This window comes from Agelaius phoeniceus, chromosome 4, assembly GCF_051311805.1.
Source record: "Agelaius phoeniceus isolate bAgePho1 chromosome 4, bAgePho1.hap1, whole genome shotgun sequence".
In the NCBI taxonomy this organism is placed as follows: Eukaryota; Metazoa; Chordata; class Aves; order Passeriformes; family Icteridae; genus Agelaius; species Agelaius phoeniceus.
Window position 1 is genome coordinate 5,461,216 of NC_135268.1, and position 19,107 is coordinate 5,480,322.

Here is a 19,107-nt window from a genome sequence, read left to right on the forward strand (position 1 = left end):
AGAATAAAACTCCTGTATCCCCTTCAGTTAGTATTGAAAAAATCATCTTTTAATTCAGTAGTTTCTTAGTGTTTGAACAATTGAGTACATAGGAATAATAATCACATTTATTAAAATCACATAGTAGAGACATTAGACAGCAGCCACAACTCCCATACTGGAGTTACTCCAGAGGTTTTTCCCCAGTAGCATTAAAATAGCTAAACAAACCCATACAGATGAGCTTAGACCCCATTATGAAGGCAAATTAGAGTCTCACTTTTTAAAATAAAGCCTGAATGACTAAAACAGTGTAAATTCCTGTTTCTTGTACCCTAATATCAGAAGAAATAGAAGTCTGCAGATAATAGTGAACACCCAGGAGCCAGTTTTCTCCTTTCACTTAATTAACCACCACTGCTCAGCACAGTGTATTCATTCTCACCAAGCACAAAAGTGTAAACTATTGTACTTAGATTATTTTCTTGTAGTTAAGAAAAGCTGTGCATATTTCAATGCTGCAGGTTATCCTTCTTGCTATAAAAAGGCATTCAGCAAAGTAGTAGAGGAAAAATTGCACATTTGGTTCACTGTAGTTCAAGTAACAGCTGCTGAAACTGATTTTCAATGGCTCTTGGTCAACTGAAAGACCCAAATCCCACATCAAGTACCTGTGTGGAGGGCACCTCTCTTCCTCTATGTTTCTGTCACCTGTCATTTGGAATCCTGGAGGAGATGTAAGAGATGTAACAGGTTCCAGAATCAGGTGGGCTGTATTAACCAGTGCTTACAAGCCAACAAAATCAACATCAGAAAGTTTGCTCAAGTAATGGTGTCTCCATACAAAGTGCATGCAGCTCAACTAATCTTGTAGTTACAAAAGAGTTACCAATCCTGATTCACAGAATCAAGATAATATTTCATTTACTTCTTTCTGGAAAGGATGCACATAACCTGTGACCTTCACAGCTGCACTCAGTGCACACGTACATCACATAAACTGTACACACTTCAGATGTGCCATGGTATTGCTCTGACCCATCACATTCCTTCCTCTGCTGCCAGAAAAGCAGGACACAGCAGCCAGCTGCAGCAGGGCTAACCAGGTACTGGGGTATGACCAAGTTAAATGTTCTGTCAGTGTGTAAGTACAGGTGTACAGTTGTTAACCCACATCCAACAAGGTCAGTGGTTAGGTACTCCTCATTCAAAAGCAGAAATAAACTAAATATTACTTCTGCTTGGTTTTACTGTTTGGGTTTTTTTAAAATACGTATTTAACAATTCTCTTCCTGCATCCTCCCATATCTGACAGAAAATGCAATTAGTCTCTTGTATACTATCTCCAAGAGTAAGAGAGAGACTACAACTACTCCACAGATCAAGCTGAATGCCCAGCGCGGCCCCAGGTGAGTGTAGATTTGGCTCACAAAAACAGGCCCAAGGATCCTTGCTCCACTTCCAGAGGCAGTCAACCATCCCATGTAGACACCCTACAGCAGATCAAAAGCTTATGTAAGTGATACAGGCATTATTTTGCTTGCCATTAATTCCAACCCATTAGCCTAACTAGAAAATGTAGAAGTTTTTAAACAACCACTTATCTTTCTTAATGAGTTAAGACACTGATTACTTTGTTTCCAAGAGTACTGCTCAGCCTCTCCAAGCTTTCATTCCAAGGCTCCACTCATAGGTACTCTACTGCTTTCTAACAAAAAAACAGGTTCTGGCTGTGTTCTGGCTCAAAGCATAAGATAAGAAAATATTGCTTATTTTCTCTTGCACCAAAATATAACAGGAAAAAATGGGCCAAGGGGGAATAAAATTTTTTGTTAAGCAATAATGTAAGTTTGCTAGAGTGTTTCACTAGTAAAAAATGCCCATACTGGGGGTCTAGTAGTAGTCTTTACAGTAGCCTATTTGTAGTCTTTATATAATAAACTTAGTAAGAGACATTATTCCATGTGGTATTCCAAATATGTAATTGGTATTTACAAGAAGGACTCTGCCAGTCTGCCAGAAGAGTCATGAAATTTTCACGTTGTAAGATTTGCATAAGTAGCACAAGCCTTGCTTTCCAATTCCCCTAGAGACTTGCCTTGGATTTTGAAAAAGATTGGAGCTCCTGCAAAGTTCTGCCCTGCTTAAAACACTTATTATTCTGCCTTGCAAAGTTCTGCCCTGCTTATTATTTGGCTGATCACAAAAGGAATTTTAACCAGACCTCTCATTCTAAAAGAGAGAGTGCACAGCAAATGAAATAAACCTTCTAGGGATGGTGCTTACCTGAGGCTTTGGTCCTAGGACTTTTGAGTATAGAGTGTAGGACATGACATTGCAAACAGGATAGCCCAAGCCTATGAGCACATCAGAGCTGATGTACTGGGCCAGGTAGATCATGGGAGTGTTCAGGCACCAGGACTGCGTGACAGGGCAGCCCACGGGTTCTGCTGTGTGATTGGATGGCAGCTGCAGCTCTGGCAAACTCCAGAAAGGTGCTAACATTTCACTGGGGGCTGTTCTGGGAATGGAGTTGTTCTTTATTTCTGTAAAAATAAGTTACTCATATCATGAAGAACACAAGTGCAATGAAAGGCTTTCAAAAGAAGGTGGTATAGTTAAGACTTGAACTTTACCTTGCCACTGGATATTTGGTAGTTTCTTCCCCCAAGGCAGTAAGATAAAGAATCCAATCAAGACAATCAGTAAGCCTGCATGGAGTATGGCACGCTCACCAGTCCTGCCAAACAATGAAATTGCAGTTAAATGTATCATTTAATTCATGTAAAATTTAGGTAGCTGCTAATGACATAGCCCATTAGTTTGTGGAAATGATATCTGACCAAAACACTGGCAAGAAAAGTTACAAAATCACAGTAACTTAAAATCAGCATTTCTTGTGATTCAAGGGTAAAACACAGTCAAATAATAGGGGGTTATGTTAACAGAATAAAGAACAACCACAACATCAAGACTGTGCTAAAACTGGAAGTATTTCATTGTCATAGTAAACCCAGACTCATTACCAGTAAAAGACTTGAGTAAGAGATTTGGCCCTGCCATAAAGCTTTTCACATTCAGCCAACATAAGAAACAAAATCCCAAAAACTTACTTTTTTGACAGTGTTTTAACCACCATGAAAACAATAACTGATTCAATGCCAATCACACTAAGGATTATTCCATTATAAAAAACAGCTTCTTTCCTGGTCCAGGAATACATATCCATTGTCAGTGGAGTAGCTATACTGGAATGACAGAAGAAAAATACAGTAATCATAAAAAGCTTCTTCCATACATTAGTGTCCATGCATGTATCTGGTATACACCAAATATACTCTGAAGCATCATTAATCTATTTCTGATAGTTCATGAAACAATGTTGGAGTTGAAAACCAAGCAAGGGTAATAGAGACACAAAAAAAAAATCAGACCCTGTGAGAACAAAAATAATAAATTTTTGATAATGTTTAAATTTTAGCAACCAACCAGTCTCTGAAACCTCAGTTTTCTAAAAATAATGCAACTCATGAGAGAGCCAAATTGTAAAATAAATGTTAACTACAATAGAGCTCAAAAAACTTGCAGAATAAATCATATGTACTCAAAGTATCTCCTAAGTTAAAAAAATGAAGTACACACTTGAGCCTGAGACAATTATGCTATGTTTTACTTTTTTTCTTACAGACAGAAAATTTGGGAGTAAATAACATACCTCTTAAAGCTAAAAAAATCCCAGTCATATAGAACAGTGTATTTCAGAATACAACTGTATCAACTCTACTATACAACTGTTTTAATCATTACTGAAATAAAAGATGCACTGAAGCTTTTGGAGATAATCAGAATCATACTAAGAAATCACACAAAACTAAAACAAAATATAAAGAATAAGGTACTCAAATGAACACGTTTTTTTTGAACACAAGCTTTTTTTTTTTTTCAATACTTAAAAAGTTGAGGATATGGGTTTGCCTCTATTGAAAAGCTTTTACATTAATGATTTCTCTACCACAAATATGGTAGCTATGGTAAAGATATGTACTGTTCTGTACATATCTTTAGTTATTGCTGACCTTTAATTCATTACTTTAGTTATCACTGACCTTTGATACCTTATCAGTACACATCAGCTTGATTGCCTGTGGTTTTGGACTTCTACTTAGGAAGATGAGTGGAAGAGAAAAGCCTTTACATGCATCCCCACTCTGATTACTCTACATGTCCGAATATTTTGAGAGAAAATAGACAAACTTACGTTTCAAAGACAGCAAACACAAACAGGATGACAAAGAAGAGAACATTGAGTGCTACCACAGCAACGTGGTCAATGCTTCCTTCTGTGTTCTGATCCAGAACATCACTTCCTGCAGCAACACAAAAGAATTACCTGAACTGCACACTGAGCTTTTTCTTATGCCATCACAAATTACAAACAGCAATGATTTCTTTGGTCTTCCAAGTATTTAGCATGTAAGTTGGTGGGCAGCTAGGCAGTTATACTTTGACACTCAAATTATAAAGCTTTTACATCAAAATGGAGTTGTTGAAATTTCAATTCCACTGTCAATTAGAGAAAATTATTTCCAAACTGGTTACATGGTCTGTTTTCCCAATGAATCTTGAGTGACAGCAAAATAAGCAAACTTCTTGAAATATCTGAACAATAGAAACCAAAATATTCTCTTCAAAGGTCAAAATTACATAGCAGGATTCTCAGGGTGAAAATATGGAAGGATCCATACAATTTTTTTTTCCTTCTTTGCTACCAGACAGCACTATGGGCACAACATGATAAATGAAGCAATTTCTGGACCAGCTAGGGAGAGATGTAGCCTATTTTGCACATCAACTTCCCAGTGCATCAAACTTTAGAATACTTCTAAATGCTTCTATGTAATAAGAGAGTACTTCAAAATTATAATCACAGAATGAGTTTTCAAAGAAACACCGGTACCTTCTCCATCAGAATTGATACTTTTGTACTGCCGTCCCATGTCATCCACTCGATGCTCCCTAGAAATGTAAAACTTTTTTCATTAATACACACATTTATTTGATCTACTATTGAGTCAAGTTTCTATCAAAATAAATGTAAATGCTATCATCTATAGGATAATTATTTGCAGCTACATTAAACATCATCTACAAAGCTGGCACCTGACTGCAGTGAACACTATTCAAGAAAGGAAATAGTCTAGTGGGAGCATATTGGATATCCATATGCATTTGCACCAGTGGGATAATGAAAAAAAATGTCCCCTGAGAATCTTAAAGGAAAGACACAGACACTGAGATTCCTGCAGACAACCTAATTTCTCCTTAGAGAAAATACATGGGCAGCAACTACCAATATTAAGCTATATCAAGCCTAATAGTCCAATATCTTTAACTTCTTAAAAATCAGTTTACATTCTAACCATAACATCACCAAGATGCCTTTATGAGCATCAGAAAAATACAGGTATTCAAGAAGGTAGAAACACTTTAAAAATGAATAACAACTTATAGTTTTAGCAGGTTTATTACTCCTCCAGCTGAGCAGCATATTATTTGCTCCAAGTCACCCACAAAAACAAGGTGAGGTATTTATAAGTTTTTATTTTACTTGATTACCTGAATATGGCAAAGATGAGAATAATATTAATAACTCCTAAGAGAGCTCCAAATAACACAGGTGTTGTGTACATGTTCAGCTGAAGACAAAGGAATTTCCACGTTACTCCTTCTTCTCCAATAAGTGTAAAACATGTCTGAAAAACTTAAGAACATCAATGTACTGTGAAAATCTTGAGAATCATTAAGAAAACATTAGAACACATAAGAAAAGTTGTTCTAACTGCCAAGTAAAATTTAAGTATTATACCTTTCAAGCCTTTTACATTTTGAGACTTCTACTCTAAATAAACAAAACGGATACCAGTGGGATCTCAGCTAGCCAGGAAAGTACTTGATTACATAAAATAAACAGTATAAACAGCATCATGACACTTATAGAACTGAATTCTGACTGTACCAATAGTTAATTTTCCTAATAAATAGATGATTTATTTTTTTTTCCTCTTGCTCTTAGTGGAAAACATTGGTCCTGGGACTGGATTATCCCTTGTGCTATGGGCAAACTAGAGAGAAAAGATGCAGTGGGGGGGTTTTAAATTAAATTTTAGATTGGTGCAGAGCAATCGGACAAGAATGCTTCATTTATATTGGCTTAGAGAAGTACAGATTAGTGGACTCCATTTATTCAATCGCGATATCACTGACAAACTATGTCTTAAAATCCCCTGCATACAGCTGCTGAGGATTCCTACTTCCAATGCCCAATTTCAACCTAGTAAGAGAAGTAAGAAAAGAAGATTTTGCTTTACCTGGGCCTAATATGAAGCCAACTGCTTGGCAGGCACTGGTATTGGCCATGGCGCTCGTTCTTTCCGTCAGAGAAGTGGCACCCGCAATATACGATCGAACTACAGCCACATTGCCTTCAAAAAAAACCCAAACCAAGCAAGTGTTCATGTAAATATCAAGTTCATATTGTTAAAGTGTTGAGTGACATTTATTTTAGGGGTTTGTTTGCTTGGCAGGCACTGGTATTGGCCATGGCAGTCATTCTTTCCATCAGAGAAGAGGCACCCACAATATATGATTGAACTACGGCCACACTGCCTTCAAAAAACCCCAAACCAAGCAAGTGTTCATGTAAGTACCATGCTCATATTGCTAAACTGTTGAGTGACATTTATTTTAGGGGTTGGTTTCTGATTTTGCAAGGTAATACAAGCCAGCACTCCCTCCAGTATTTTTACACAACAGCACAATTACACAATTTTGTTACAAACCGCTACAGGCCAACCCTTTGCTTTGTTAAATACTAAGTTCTCATTCACATAATGGTAAATCTGGTATTAAAACTTAATGTTAACCATCTTACAGGAGACACAGAATGTAACAATTTCCAGAAATGTAAATCCTGCTGTGTTTACCTGCTCCAAACCCCACGAGAGCACGGGCAGTCAGCATGTAGTACTTGTTGTGGGCACGGGGCACGTGGACGTAGGCATAGAGACAATTAGCAGCTACTGAAATAGCAGTGGAAATGACCAGAGGCTCTCTCCTGGGCCTGTAGTTGGACCACAGGCCAAAGAGGGGAGAAGCAACCATTTGGCCAATGCTGTATGAAGCTATAATCCAGCCCAGGAAACTGGCATCTGCTGTTGGATCAATCTGCAGGAACACATGAGTCAGATCTGTGGGCAAAGCACTGCAGTGTTTGATATTACCAGCAGCACCCTTTGAGAATGAGTACCTGGCACACCAAGGACCCTGCAATGTCATGCTTCCTCTGAGGTAATAAACCTTGCCTCACTCTCTCCAGCAATGCACCCAACCAATAAAACCCTCTTTGCTTCCTGGGAATGGCTCACTTGCAGCAAATTCCAGGAGATTTTGATGTTCTGGGCTAGAACTTGAGCAGCATGACAGGCACCTTCCATGCCAGCAACAAGGAGTCACTTCCACTGTCTCTGCACATGCCTGAATCTGTCCTGATTTACAGGGCTGGTTGTCACTCTGATTTTTTAAGATTTTCTAAACCTTCTGATGCTTACTTTCTTGTAACGAACTTTCCCACATACTTTTTGTAAATAACTTATTGTTTGCATTCTTTTATAGAAGAAAAGAAATTTGATAAACTGTTAGCTTGTCCAGTGTCATTGGAGAGGTGGCACTTTCACCCACCAATCCACTGTCACTTTTAAAAATCTGTAAGTGTTAAAATCAAAAAGTAAACTTCCCTTTTTTTCACCTTAAAAACAACAGTGTGTGCATGTTGTTTCGTATCCTATAGTAATAGCTGGTAATGCATTTTCTTGTTTTCTGCAAGAATTCAGCATCAGCCTCACCTTCAATGACACCTCTAGGTCCCTGCCCAGGTTATACTCTCCCAAATTTGCATTTGAAAACTGCCTTCTACAGTTCCAGGGGCACTAAAATCCTAGCACAGATTAAACCGAGGTTTTAGGGACTTTTTATGCTGTTTTTAAGATCTAAGAGGTTTAAGAACTAAGATCTTAAATCTAAGACCCCCAAATAAACTAAAATCACAGGAACAATGGCTATCTCCTGTTAGGAATACCAAGATCTCTGTGCAACAATGTGATATCTACGGAGCAACTTCTACCTTCAGTTTCCTCTGTAATTTATTTATTTTTTCCAAAACACAGCCAAGTCTTGTCTACTAGGTTTTAATAACAAGACTTCTATTGATTTGCTCTCCAGGAAATCATGATATTGGAAAACTAAACATTTCTGGATTATGATGTACCTTTAGCATTTGTACCTTTATCAATTTTGCAAGAAATAATAGAAGCTGTCTAAGTGGATGGCAGAATAAAAGTCTCTTAAAGCCAAACACCTCCCTCTACTTTTTCTTTTCCTATATAAAATGTCAGGTTTTCTATCATCTACTTTCTGAGCAGGAGTTTTCTGTTCTTAATTATTTTAAAAAACACCCCATATTTACAAACCTTTTGGAGATACGGCCACACAGACATAATTACAATAGAGAAACCTGTAACATAGTAAAAAATGAATTTATTTTATTGGCCATTTTTATCAGTAATTTTCTTTTCTGAAACAGTTATTACAAGTCTATTTTTATGCCTCTAAATGTATTATAGAATAAACCTGTGCATTTCCTGCTTCTTTTAAGGAGTGCTAATTCCTCCTATCAGGAGGAACGATCTTCAAAAGTTCATTTTATAGGTGAATACACACTAAACAAAAAACCTCCTATGTTGTCCTTCCAATAGAAAGAAAACAAGGTTCCCAAAGTAAAAAGAATTTCTTGATATACTGACATATATGTATTCATTAGTCACAGAGATTTTAATTAATAATAATAAAAAAATGAGTTACTGAAGTATCCTATCAAATTCAAGATAATTTCTAGGCCCACAGAAAATCATCAAAGGTCAAAAATCAATTCTTGTTTCTGGGGGGAGTTATTTAGGAATAAAATTTCAATTTGTCCTGCAATGGAGATGCAAAACCCAATAGGATAAAACAAGTTTTGATACATGTTTTGAAATAGACAGCATACATTCCCATAAAGATTTTACCTCTTAAGAATGCCATGTTATTTCTGTTTTCATTCCCTAGAAGTTTTACTCTGGATGATAAAAGTGCAACCTTTGTTTTGTTTGATTCTGAGCAATACCCTTCCCTTGCCACTACCAAACTATTAGGGAGTCATAAGCCACTGACTTATGTAATCCATCACTTTGTGTAAAAGCAGTTTTATTACTTTTCTCATCAGATGGAACTTTCTGTTTGATTTGCTAAGATTCAGACATTCTCTTTTGAAGAATCAAACAATGCACCCTTTTAGAGGTTAGAACAGTAGCATTAAATAAGCTCTCTAGTTGGAATTTAGCAAGCCCTGTCATTTTCAAACCAAAGTCTATTAATTAAACAAATAACATCCAATTCCACATGTATTTACTCACCTACACTACTGAGAAACATTGTCAGGTACATGATCCAGATGGATCGCCACCTGCTCTTGTAGTGCTCCTGTGATTCCACAACATCCCTGGTTTTCAAACAAAAAGCAAGAGGGAGAAAGAAATCATTATCAGATCCTCTTCTAGTTGCTCCCACATGGCACTGCAAACATTTTTTCACCAATCTCTCAATGCAATTGTGTAACTTGTTAAGCAGGAGTGGATTTCCGCTACATAGCAAAGACTACAAAGAACTTATTTTTTGCTGGAAAAATACTAGATTGACAAATCAAACAATAGAACAGAAATGCTATCACACACCAAATGTCACACAGAGAGATCTTGATCCAGGGAGGTCTTCTTCAGTTCTGCAAACTCTTTGTATAGACACTTTGGAGCATCACGGATCATATAAAACCTTTAAAAAGTGGGTGTTAAACCCCTCACAGCTGTAACCTTAAAAGAATCACAAACCTGAAAACTCCTGATTTGACTAAAAGCTACAGCCAGTCTGTTTTTATGATGAGAAAACAACAACGTACAACGTAAAAGTTGTGTGTAAAAGATATTGCTGTTGATAGGAACGGCTGAAAAAAATTAAAACAGAAGTTACAAACTAAGTTACAAAGTAATGTTTATTCAGATGATGCAGACTCAGGCTATGGATATAGATTCCTAAACATAGTTTACAAAACGCAAGTCGTACCTAGACTTAGGCATATCTGCGATTTTAAATTCAAGACACTTGTTTTGCTGTCAGAAGGGGGGGAAAACCCCAAGCTGCCCACACATGAAGGGTCCTATTAAACGCCCAGACTTCAGCCGCACATTATTCCCATTGGGCGTTTTTTAGGGATTTCCCAAGCCAGTGCGTTTGTGTTTTCCCGCAGAGGGAAGCAGTCCCCGGCCCGCTCCCACAGCCGGGCCCGGCGCGGTCCGAGACTCGGGCTCCGAGCTCCGGAGCGCTGGGGACGGCGGCTGGGGCGGGACGCGCGGCCGGGCAGCGCCCCCCGGCCCGGGCTGCCCGGGAGGGGCGGGGAAGGACCCGGCACCCACGGGCGGCTCCTCTGCTCACCCGCGGCAGCGGCGGCGCCCCCTCACAGCAGAACCAGCCCCTACCTGCTCTCTTCTTCCTCCTCCTCATCCGCCGCGGGTCCCGCGGACCCCAGCAGGGGCTCCCGCCCGTCGGGACGCGCCTCCGGAGCGGAGCCCGCGGCCGCCATGGCCCCGCAGCGCCGGGCCCCGCCCGCGCCCGCCTCACGCACGCCGCCAGGGGGCGCCCGAACGCGAGCGCGATGGGCGCGTGAGCCGCGTCCCGTCCGTCCCGTCCCCGTCCCGCCCTTCGCCCTCCCCTCCTCCTCCTCCTCCTCCTCCTCTTCTTCGTCTTCTTCTTCTTCTTCCTCCAGTTCCCGCTCCCGCCCTCCCATGAGGTGCCTCAGCACCGGCAGCGTTTCGGGTGAGCAGCGGGTGACCTTCGCGGGCCGGGCTGGGCCGGGGGAGCGGTGCCAGAGCGGCTCCCGCGGAGGGCGGGCAGGCGGGAGCTGCCTGAGCCTCTCCCCCTCACGGCATTGCCCGGCCTGGGGGGAGCTGAGGCAGGCGGAGGGGTGGCGGTGGCCGTGTCCTGTCTCTCGCCGCCCCTTCCTGCGGGTGCTGGGGCAGCGGATCGGGGGGATGGCGGAGGTTTGGGGTCGCGGGGATGGCGGAGGTTTGGGGTCACAGAGGTTTGGGATCGGGGGGATGGCGGAGGTTTGGGATCGGGGAAGGGCAGAGGTTTGGGATTGCACCTGCCCCCTTGGAGTGCTCGGGTCAGGCTGGCAGGGAGCTGCTCGCAGCCCTGCTTTAGGCCCCGTTGTTTATGCTCCGGCTCCTGTGTGCCCGTCCTGTTTTGTGGAGTTGTTGTGGGGCTTTTATCTGCCTTGGTGTGACTTCTGTGTGATTTCTTTCATTCCTAAGCAGTCGTTTCTTCTATCAGAAAAGGAGCTGGCGTTAATTGTAAGGGAAGTTTTTTTTAAATAGAGAGGGAGGGAGGGTAGGGAAGTTGACAACTCCGCCTTCTAAAACAACCTCGGTGGTTTTTTCAGGTTGGCTGCTGAGGGGGAGCTTTTTCACATCCATGTATAGAATAGAAACCACACTGTGGGCCTTGTACTTTCCAGGGCTGATTTTCTTGTAACTGAAGCTCTTTGCACGGATAAAAAGCAATACCTTTTACGTGTTGGGTTTTGGATGAGTTTATGTGTCTGTTTCTATGTTTCTTCTTAGCATGCTTTTCTATCTGCTGCAGTTTCTATTCACAGATCACAGTTATGTAAAGCTTTCTGTGTTAACAGTATCTTCATTCAAGATTCATAACACAGATCCTGTCTCGGTTGCCACACAGCTCCACAGCATCGTTATCAGGTCACTGCTTGACCTGCCTCACAGTGGGATTGGGATGTGGCATGTGTGCTGTCGAGTGGAGGAAATCAAGCTGAATTCTCAAACAGCCTTTCCTGACTCTCTCATTCATTTCAGATCCTCACTGCTGAAATACTCCTGTTAATGTGAAATTATAAAACTTCAGCCTCCTGCAGTTAAATTTGCCTTTCCTGGCACTAAAGGTGTTTGTAATGTCTTGCCATGCAGGCATGGATGGGCAGTGACTGGAGCATGTCCTGGCCTTTTGTTACAATAGGGGCCATCCTCCTAAATTTTTTTATCTCACTGATATTTCTGAGAAGTTCTATGCAGCATACTACACATACTAGGAATATTTTTTTATTTGATTTAGTGTTTCCTGTACTCTTTCCAGTAGTGCTTTTATCTTGATTCTGATTAATTGAAATATCGTGAGTTACTTCAGAGTCTCCATTCCATCAATGAAGCAGGAGAGAGGATGAGACAAAGCTTTTGCCTCAATCAATATTACATTTAAATATAATGCACTTGCCTAGAAAGTTGTTTTGGCACTCCCTTGGTGCAGCAGAGAGCTTGTAAGACCAGACTTTGGACTCAAAGCAAAATCTACATCTTCATGTTTTTAAAACAAAGCAGCCCCACTGTGACTTTCTGCTCATTTCATGTATTTACTTTTATCCTGTAGTGACTGAACCTTCCTAGAGCCATTGTGGCTTTCTAGCATGCTTGTTCTAAAGTTCAAGTGCCTCTAATTTCTCTTAATAGTAATTTATTCTAGGTTTTCTCTAGAAAGAGAGTTCTCCTCTTTATTCTGTATATTGATTCTTAAGTGTTGGCTTTCTAGAAGTGCAGAGAAATGTTTTTGTTCATCTGACCACAATTTTGACTTGTTATAGTCATACAAGTTTATTTTTAAAAATGGCCATATTGGAGTGTGGCAGAATAAGTGCTTTTGGAAGAAAATAAAATTTCAAAAACCCCATAAATGAAGTTGCACTATTATGGAGTACATTTAGTATGGAGGGATCTGGAAATACTAGAAAATGCCTGAAGTGAACTCACTAACCAAGTGTTTGATTATTAAATCTGTTGTTTTCTTAGGTGCACACAGATCCTGGACTTTAATTGAGTAACCTGCATCCTGCTGACTGAGAAACCAGATTTAAATTATTTTAGTCGTGTTTGTGTTGGTTTTTTTTTCCCTTCCTCGTTGGAAGAGCTCAGCAGTGGCTCCCTGTTCACTTCAGTAAGTATTGCTTTGAAAATAATACTCAGCTTGCCTAAAATCTCCTTCGATTTAGCTCTGTTTGACCTGGTGTATTTGTTGAAAGAGAAATGGTCCTGGCAAGGATTTTGAGGGTGTGATTTCTTCCCAGAAAGGCGTGGGAGGAGCATCAGTTTGATAAGAAATATCAAAATTGGAAAGGAACAGATAAAATGATCCTGGCGAGGGTTTTGAGGGTGTGATTTCTTCCCAGAAAGGCGTGGGAGGAGCATCAGTTTGATAAGAAAGATCAAAATTGGAAAGGAACAGATAAAATAAGGATTATGATTTATGTTTACCACACCAAGGAAGGCAAGATTACAAAAATGAGCTTTCTCTGCAGCAGTGACTGGAATTGCATTCTTTATCTCCTTCTCTTTCTCTCTCCTTCTCTCCATTGAGAAGATGAAGTCTTCTGGTGGTTTAAACCCAACCATTGTTTCAAGCTCCCCTTCTGAGATGTGTTTATGACAGCCCACGTTGGCTGAAGGGTTTTGCCATCGTAGCTCTACTGAGAGGACAGAGATCAGTGGTACTCTTTGTTTCATCAGTTCAAGTACAGCACAGCTAGGACTGCTTGAAGATGTAGTTTTGATGGAGTTCAGATGTGCCTATGCAGCTGGCTTGTCATCAGTGATGTAATGAATATCTGATTTTAATCAGCATTTTAAATTCCAACAGGTTTGATCAGCTGCCTTCATATTTTGTTCAAAATGCAAAGAGTTGACCTGAATACCGGGGTTAACTTTCTTGGAATGCATTGGATGGCTTTTCCTTAATGCAGAAACCAGAATAAGAAACCATTTGGTGTTACAATCAATGAATTTGCCTCTCATGTAGACTTTTAACTGCCTTGTTTTTACCTCTGCTTTTTCCCTAGATGACAGTGTGCTGCTAATGGGTGTAAGTAAATTAGATGTCTTGTACAGAAAGCTGCTCCTCACTAAACTGTTCATCAGAGGATGGGGAAAGCCAGAGGATCTGAAAAGGTGACTTGTTAAAAAGTAACAGCATAAATGACATGTTACATTACAGGAAAATAACCCAACCCTTCAAGTAGCAACAGTAATTGCTATCCTGTATTTAAAATACCACAAGTGTTTAAGTTGGTTCTGTTCCAGAAATCTTGTGTTTCTATACCAAGGGAGTAACTGGATTTAAAAGAAGCCTTTAAAGGAAGGATTTGCAGTTTTTTTCCTGTTTAATGAGGTTCTTCTTGAGAGAGTGTCTGTGTGTACAACTAAGTTTTTACTGCTGTTTATCTGATGACATACTTGAAACAGCATCTCTGCAAGTGTTTTCCAAAAACAAAACTTGACAAATTTCTGCAAAAGAATTGTTTCTGTTTAACATTAAAGTGGTTCTTGCTATCTTTCTGTAACCTCCTAATTAGTTTTAAAAGTGAAAGATTTAATCAGAATTTTCTCTCATAGCCCAAAGTAGTATTATAAAAGTTGCCCAAAAGTCTTTCTTTTTAGTTATCTTGAAAATACCTCTTAATTCTTAAGCATTTTATTAATTACTATTGATATTTACACTTTGAAGTTGGGCATTTGTATTTCTCAAGTCTAAAAATGAAGTGACAGTACATCTATTCTGCATTGTGCAGTATTTAAATAGGAAATTATAAACCTGCATTTAATAAGCTCACTCTTATGTATATGAAAATCAATGAAGAAACATTTGAGAACTACTGAAAGAAAATTTTGTGCACTGGATAGCCATGGAATTTTATGGGAGCTTGTTGTTTTTTTTTTTTTAAAGTCCATGTGCAAGATCTGATGTGGAGATGGCACTTGGATTGCTTTGTGTGTCTGTCTTCAGTTGATTTTTTTTCTCTCTTAAACAGCAGACTTTCCTGCCAAATGGGAATATTGGCCTTGGTTGGAATAACCAAAACCAGTGGGGTTTGTTTTGATTGCAGCATTTCTGTATTCTATTCCATGTGTATATATCCAAAATGCTTTAATGTTATCAAACCCCTCTCTTTTAAAGACCTTTGGGTTCTTGGTGAGACACAGAAGTTTCAGTGCCCCATCTCCCTCCAGTCCAAATGTGTCTCTATATGGGAGCCTCTGACTGGTGCTGCTGCTCCCCAGTTTAAGGCTTGCCTGGGCTCTGGAGGGTGATCACAGCCACACCAAACAGCAACAGGGGAGTGTTGCTGGTGCTAGCAGTGATATCAGCTACAGTTCCTTCATTCAGGGGAAAAACCCTCTCCCAGCAGATCAAAAGTGAGGAGGAAGCAGAGGAGGCAAGCTTGCTGGTCTGCAAAGGGGAAGGAAGTTTTGTTCTAGTGTTGCCCCTGAGTGGGATGAAGATGATGAGCTGTTCCCCAGCAGCCTGGCTTCACCTGGATGGAGAAGGAAGAATGCTGCCTCCTCCTGACTCCTCACACTGCCTCGTGGGAGGAGGGGTTTTATTTTTGTTTGTTAACTCATCACTGTGATGGTGAGTGATCATTATTCAGTCTTAGATAAGATTGAATGACAGCCTACTCTGCCTAATCTGAATTTTTGGGTGCACACCCTTGATGTGATGAATGGTAATATCCTAACTCTTTGTCTTCAGCTCATTAACAAGGGTTGAAATTCCTCAGTAGTGGCAAGATTTAGCCTTCAGTATGCACCTAACTCTAGTAAAAAGACAAATGCAGTATTTTTAGAAGTTTTATTGTCAAACAAAGCATCTCTTCATTTAGCTTACCCTCCACACTCACATCTCACATCTTTACCTTTGCTTGCAAAGAAATACTTAATGCACTGGCTGTTTTCCATAAGAAAAGCAAAGGTTAAAAAGTAGAGCTATTTTTTGTGTGCTGATAAACTGGATTTTGTTCCCATTCTTTGGGTTTTCCGTGATGTTGGGGAGGTGAAGAGGTCATTTCTCTGCACTTTTCACTCATTAGCTTGTCAGGTAAAGTGTGTATTTATGAGCATAGGAATGAGCAAGTTATGGAGTATTTAAGGTGGAAGGGGCCAATGTGAGGGCATCAAGTCAAAATCCCTGTTGAAAACAAAGCTGACTTCTTTGTTTCTTCAAGTCTCTTGGCACTTCATCCCTTGAGGATGAAGATCATTTATAGTTTCCCTGGGCTGTTTTTTCATGTGCTTAACTGTGAGAGCAATATTTCAATTTGCTCCAGGAGGGATTTCTTGCGCTGCAACACACGCCCATTGCCTCTTCAGTGTTCATGTCCTTCAGTAATCTTGTCCTCTCACTGTATACCTCTGAGAACAGTTTTCTTATATTTATTCTGTGTGGCTCTGCAGCTCATTTAACTAGCAGAAGAAAGCAACCAGATTTGCCTCTTAGTTTTCTGTTTCCCAGCAAGGTACCTGAGACTTTTTTGTAACTTAAAAGCATCCTGTGGTAGCTACCTACCCTATGGTGGCCTGATTAATCTGTAAATGCAATGCTGGCTTCATAACTTTTGTTAGTTTGTGGCTTACTTTAGCTCCTGAAATTTTATATAAATATGTCTCTTCTTTTTTTTAGATTAAAAGTTGAATCTTCTCTACTTGTTTCCTTTCAACAGAATATTTGAATTCAGAAAGATTATTGGAAACAGGGAGAAATGCCAGAAGCTGGTTTCCAAAGATTACCCAGTGTTCATTGACAAGGTACTTCAAAGCAAGACATGATGTGATTTAACTAGATTTATTTTCCTAAAGGGAAATAAAGGTGAAATAACTTGGTGCTTAACACCAGGCTACTTTTATAGGCTGCTAGAAGAGAATGGAAGGAAATAGAGACTAAAGCAGTGCCTGTACAGATACTTTTTTTTCCCAGTAGTGCAGTAGTTGGGCAGTGAGATGTCAAATGTTAAAACTCAAAAAGTGTTCAAAACTTAGTCTGTGTTATCAACTGTATTTAAAATGGGGCAGCATTAAACCTTTGTTTGATTCCTGTAAAAGGTTATTTAATAAAAGCGAAGCTGAAAACAAGTGTTTTCACCCTGTTGATAACATGTATCCCTATTTTTAGGAGTAGACCTCAGCTTTTGAGTTTCTTAAGCAAGATTTTTATGCTATAACAAATTCTAGAGAAAGAGATTTGCTTTCAGAGCAAGTTAAAGACTGATAGAATATTTATTGCTATTGTCCCATTCTTTCTGCAGGTTGAGGGGCAATCAGACTGTAAAATCCTTGAGGGGCACTTCATTTCCCCCTTGGCTCATTGTGTCCCAGGTATCCTGCCAGTCGAATCTCTTGTAGCAAGGTAAGAGAAAGCAAGAGGTATTTCTGAAATTAGTGCTGCAGACAAATAATGGTCTGTAAGCAGTTTTCTTGTGCAGCTAATTGATTGCAATGCAAACAATATGTAAAATCTTATTCATGTGGTACTTCCATCTGTGTATTAAAAAAATATATTCACTAGCAAAGTATTACTTTTTTGGTTTGGTGGTCTGGTTTTTTTTTTTGGTGTAGAAATGATATTGCACAAAGCTGCGGAATACCCTGAGTTTTTTGAATTATTTGGGTTTTGCAAATGAGGGAATGCTGGAAATGAGGAACAGTAGTTATTGTTTTATATGTAGCAAGAGAAGCTGTTTATATCAAAGCATATTATGTTGTATTTGAAGGTGCCTTTCCAGCTTTCCATTTCCATTGAATACAAAATTTTGTATGTGTGATAAAGTAACAAGCTTATTTTATTGTAGCCAGAGAATCTGGTTCCTTTCTTACTTGGCATACAAATAAAAAAAAGTTTTAAAAAAAGCATTCTTATAGAAAACTGGAGGCTCCCTAACAGTGCTGGTTTCACACTAACACTTCTTTGCAGATGAGGAGTGGGTTTGCAAATGGAGCATCATTTCTGTTTGCTTTTAGTTTGGAGCTGAACTGTCATGATGGATTCTTTTTCCCAGACTTTGTTTGTTTCATAACATAAACATAAAAGTTGAGTTTAAACATAAACATCGAGCTGATACTGATGTTGTAAATTTTGTCAGTAATTCTGGTTGGTTTTTATATGTGTGCTTAAGCATGGAGCATTAAGGAATGTGAGAAAAAGTTTGATTCAAGAAATCAGTTCTGTTCTACCTCTACTGGTTAGAGAAAGAAACTGTCTGTTAACATGATCAAACTAATTAGTGCCACACTGGACAATGCAAGATGCTCATTGTTTCCTTATCTCTGTTCTCTTGTGCTTTGTAGCCAAGTTATGAGAATTGTTACTTTGGCCAGTATTGTGACAGTTTGGAAAGCTGTGCAAATTTCCCTCAAGATGTTATGAATGTATTTCCTGAAGTGTAACACTCTTACACTCTTGTAGGTAACAGTGCTCCATCTTGTGGGGAAAATAGTGGTGGCTCAGAAGGGATTTTTTTTTTTTTTCAGTAGTTTAAACTGTAAATTAGTAACAGCAGAAGACATGAATTGATTGATGTTGAGTGTATAGAATGATTTCATGGTTTGTATGCTGGGGTTTTGGTATTTTTTTTTATTTATTACTCATCTTAATCTTCAATTTCAGCTGTTGTGCCTTCAGGAGAAAAATAGCAATGATGCCTAGGAGAGCTGGACATGCTTGTTTAGGCTGCTCTTTATCTGAAGTTGCATTTCTCCACTCTGCAAAGTTTAAATTGTGATGATGAGGTAGTAGTCTTTTTTAGGAACATGATCTTTCATCTTGGCTCCTTTTCTTGTTTGGCCTTTCTTCTGTCCTACTTTCAGATTCCTTTGTTTGCTGAATGTGTTCATGAAAAATGATGTTGCTGAATAGCTGGCAGTTTGCCTGCATGGGTTACAAATACTTATGTTGTTTTGATTTTGCTTTTTAATTAATTTCTCTTGATGCAGCTTGTTAATAGATATTCTTACTCTGCTAAAATAGATGTTTTTTTCTCACAGATTTCAGTTCATCATACCCAGAAGATGGAATGGCAAGCACAGACCTGTGTGCATTCATTTAGCAGGCACTGGAGACCATGTGAGTGTGTAAAATGTAAAATGGATTGTT

General features: G+C 39.4%; 2 protein-coding genes across 3 annotated transcripts in view; one reads left to right on the plus strand and one right to left on the minus strand.

The window, feature by feature from the left end:
- ABHD18 (abhydrolase domain containing 18) overlaps positions 1-19,107 on the plus strand; it is a 79,386-nt gene that overhangs the window by 48,761 nt on the left and 11,518 nt on the right. The window contains exons 1-6 of one of the 2 annotated variants that reach the window (XM_077176757.1): positions 10,781-10,938; positions 12,981-13,125; positions 14,024-14,132; positions 16,682-16,766; positions 17,264-17,364; positions 18,999-19,077. The exons of the other annotated variant lie outside the window; for it this stretch is intronic. Coding sequence (XP_077032872.1) covers positions 14,041-14,132; positions 16,682-16,766; positions 17,264-17,364; positions 18,999-19,077 — 357 coding nt within the window. The 5' untranslated portion in view covers positions 10,781-10,938; positions 12,981-13,125; positions 14,024-14,040. Of the gene's footprint in view, positions 1-10,780; positions 10,939-12,980; positions 13,126-14,023; positions 14,133-16,681; positions 16,767-17,263; positions 17,365-18,998; positions 19,078-19,107 lie in introns of those variants that run through there. 2 annotated transcript variants of the gene reach the window in all.
- Positions 28-10,768, minus strand: MFSD8 (major facilitator superfamily domain containing 8). The gene is made up of 12 exons (XM_054632544.2): positions 10,602-10,768; positions 9,486-9,571; positions 8,505-8,548; positions 6,963-7,203; positions 6,348-6,461; positions 5,596-5,740; positions 4,937-4,995; positions 4,238-4,346; positions 3,093-3,227; positions 2,616-2,719; positions 2,266-2,525; positions 28-1,472 (listed from the first exon to the last, which is right to left on the minus strand). The coding sequence occupies exons 1-12, from the start codon at positions 10,703-10,705 to the stop codon at positions 1,257-1,259; spliced, it is 1,617 nt and encodes a 538-aa protein (XP_054488519.2). The 5' UTR covers positions 10,706-10,768; the 3' UTR covers positions 28-1,256.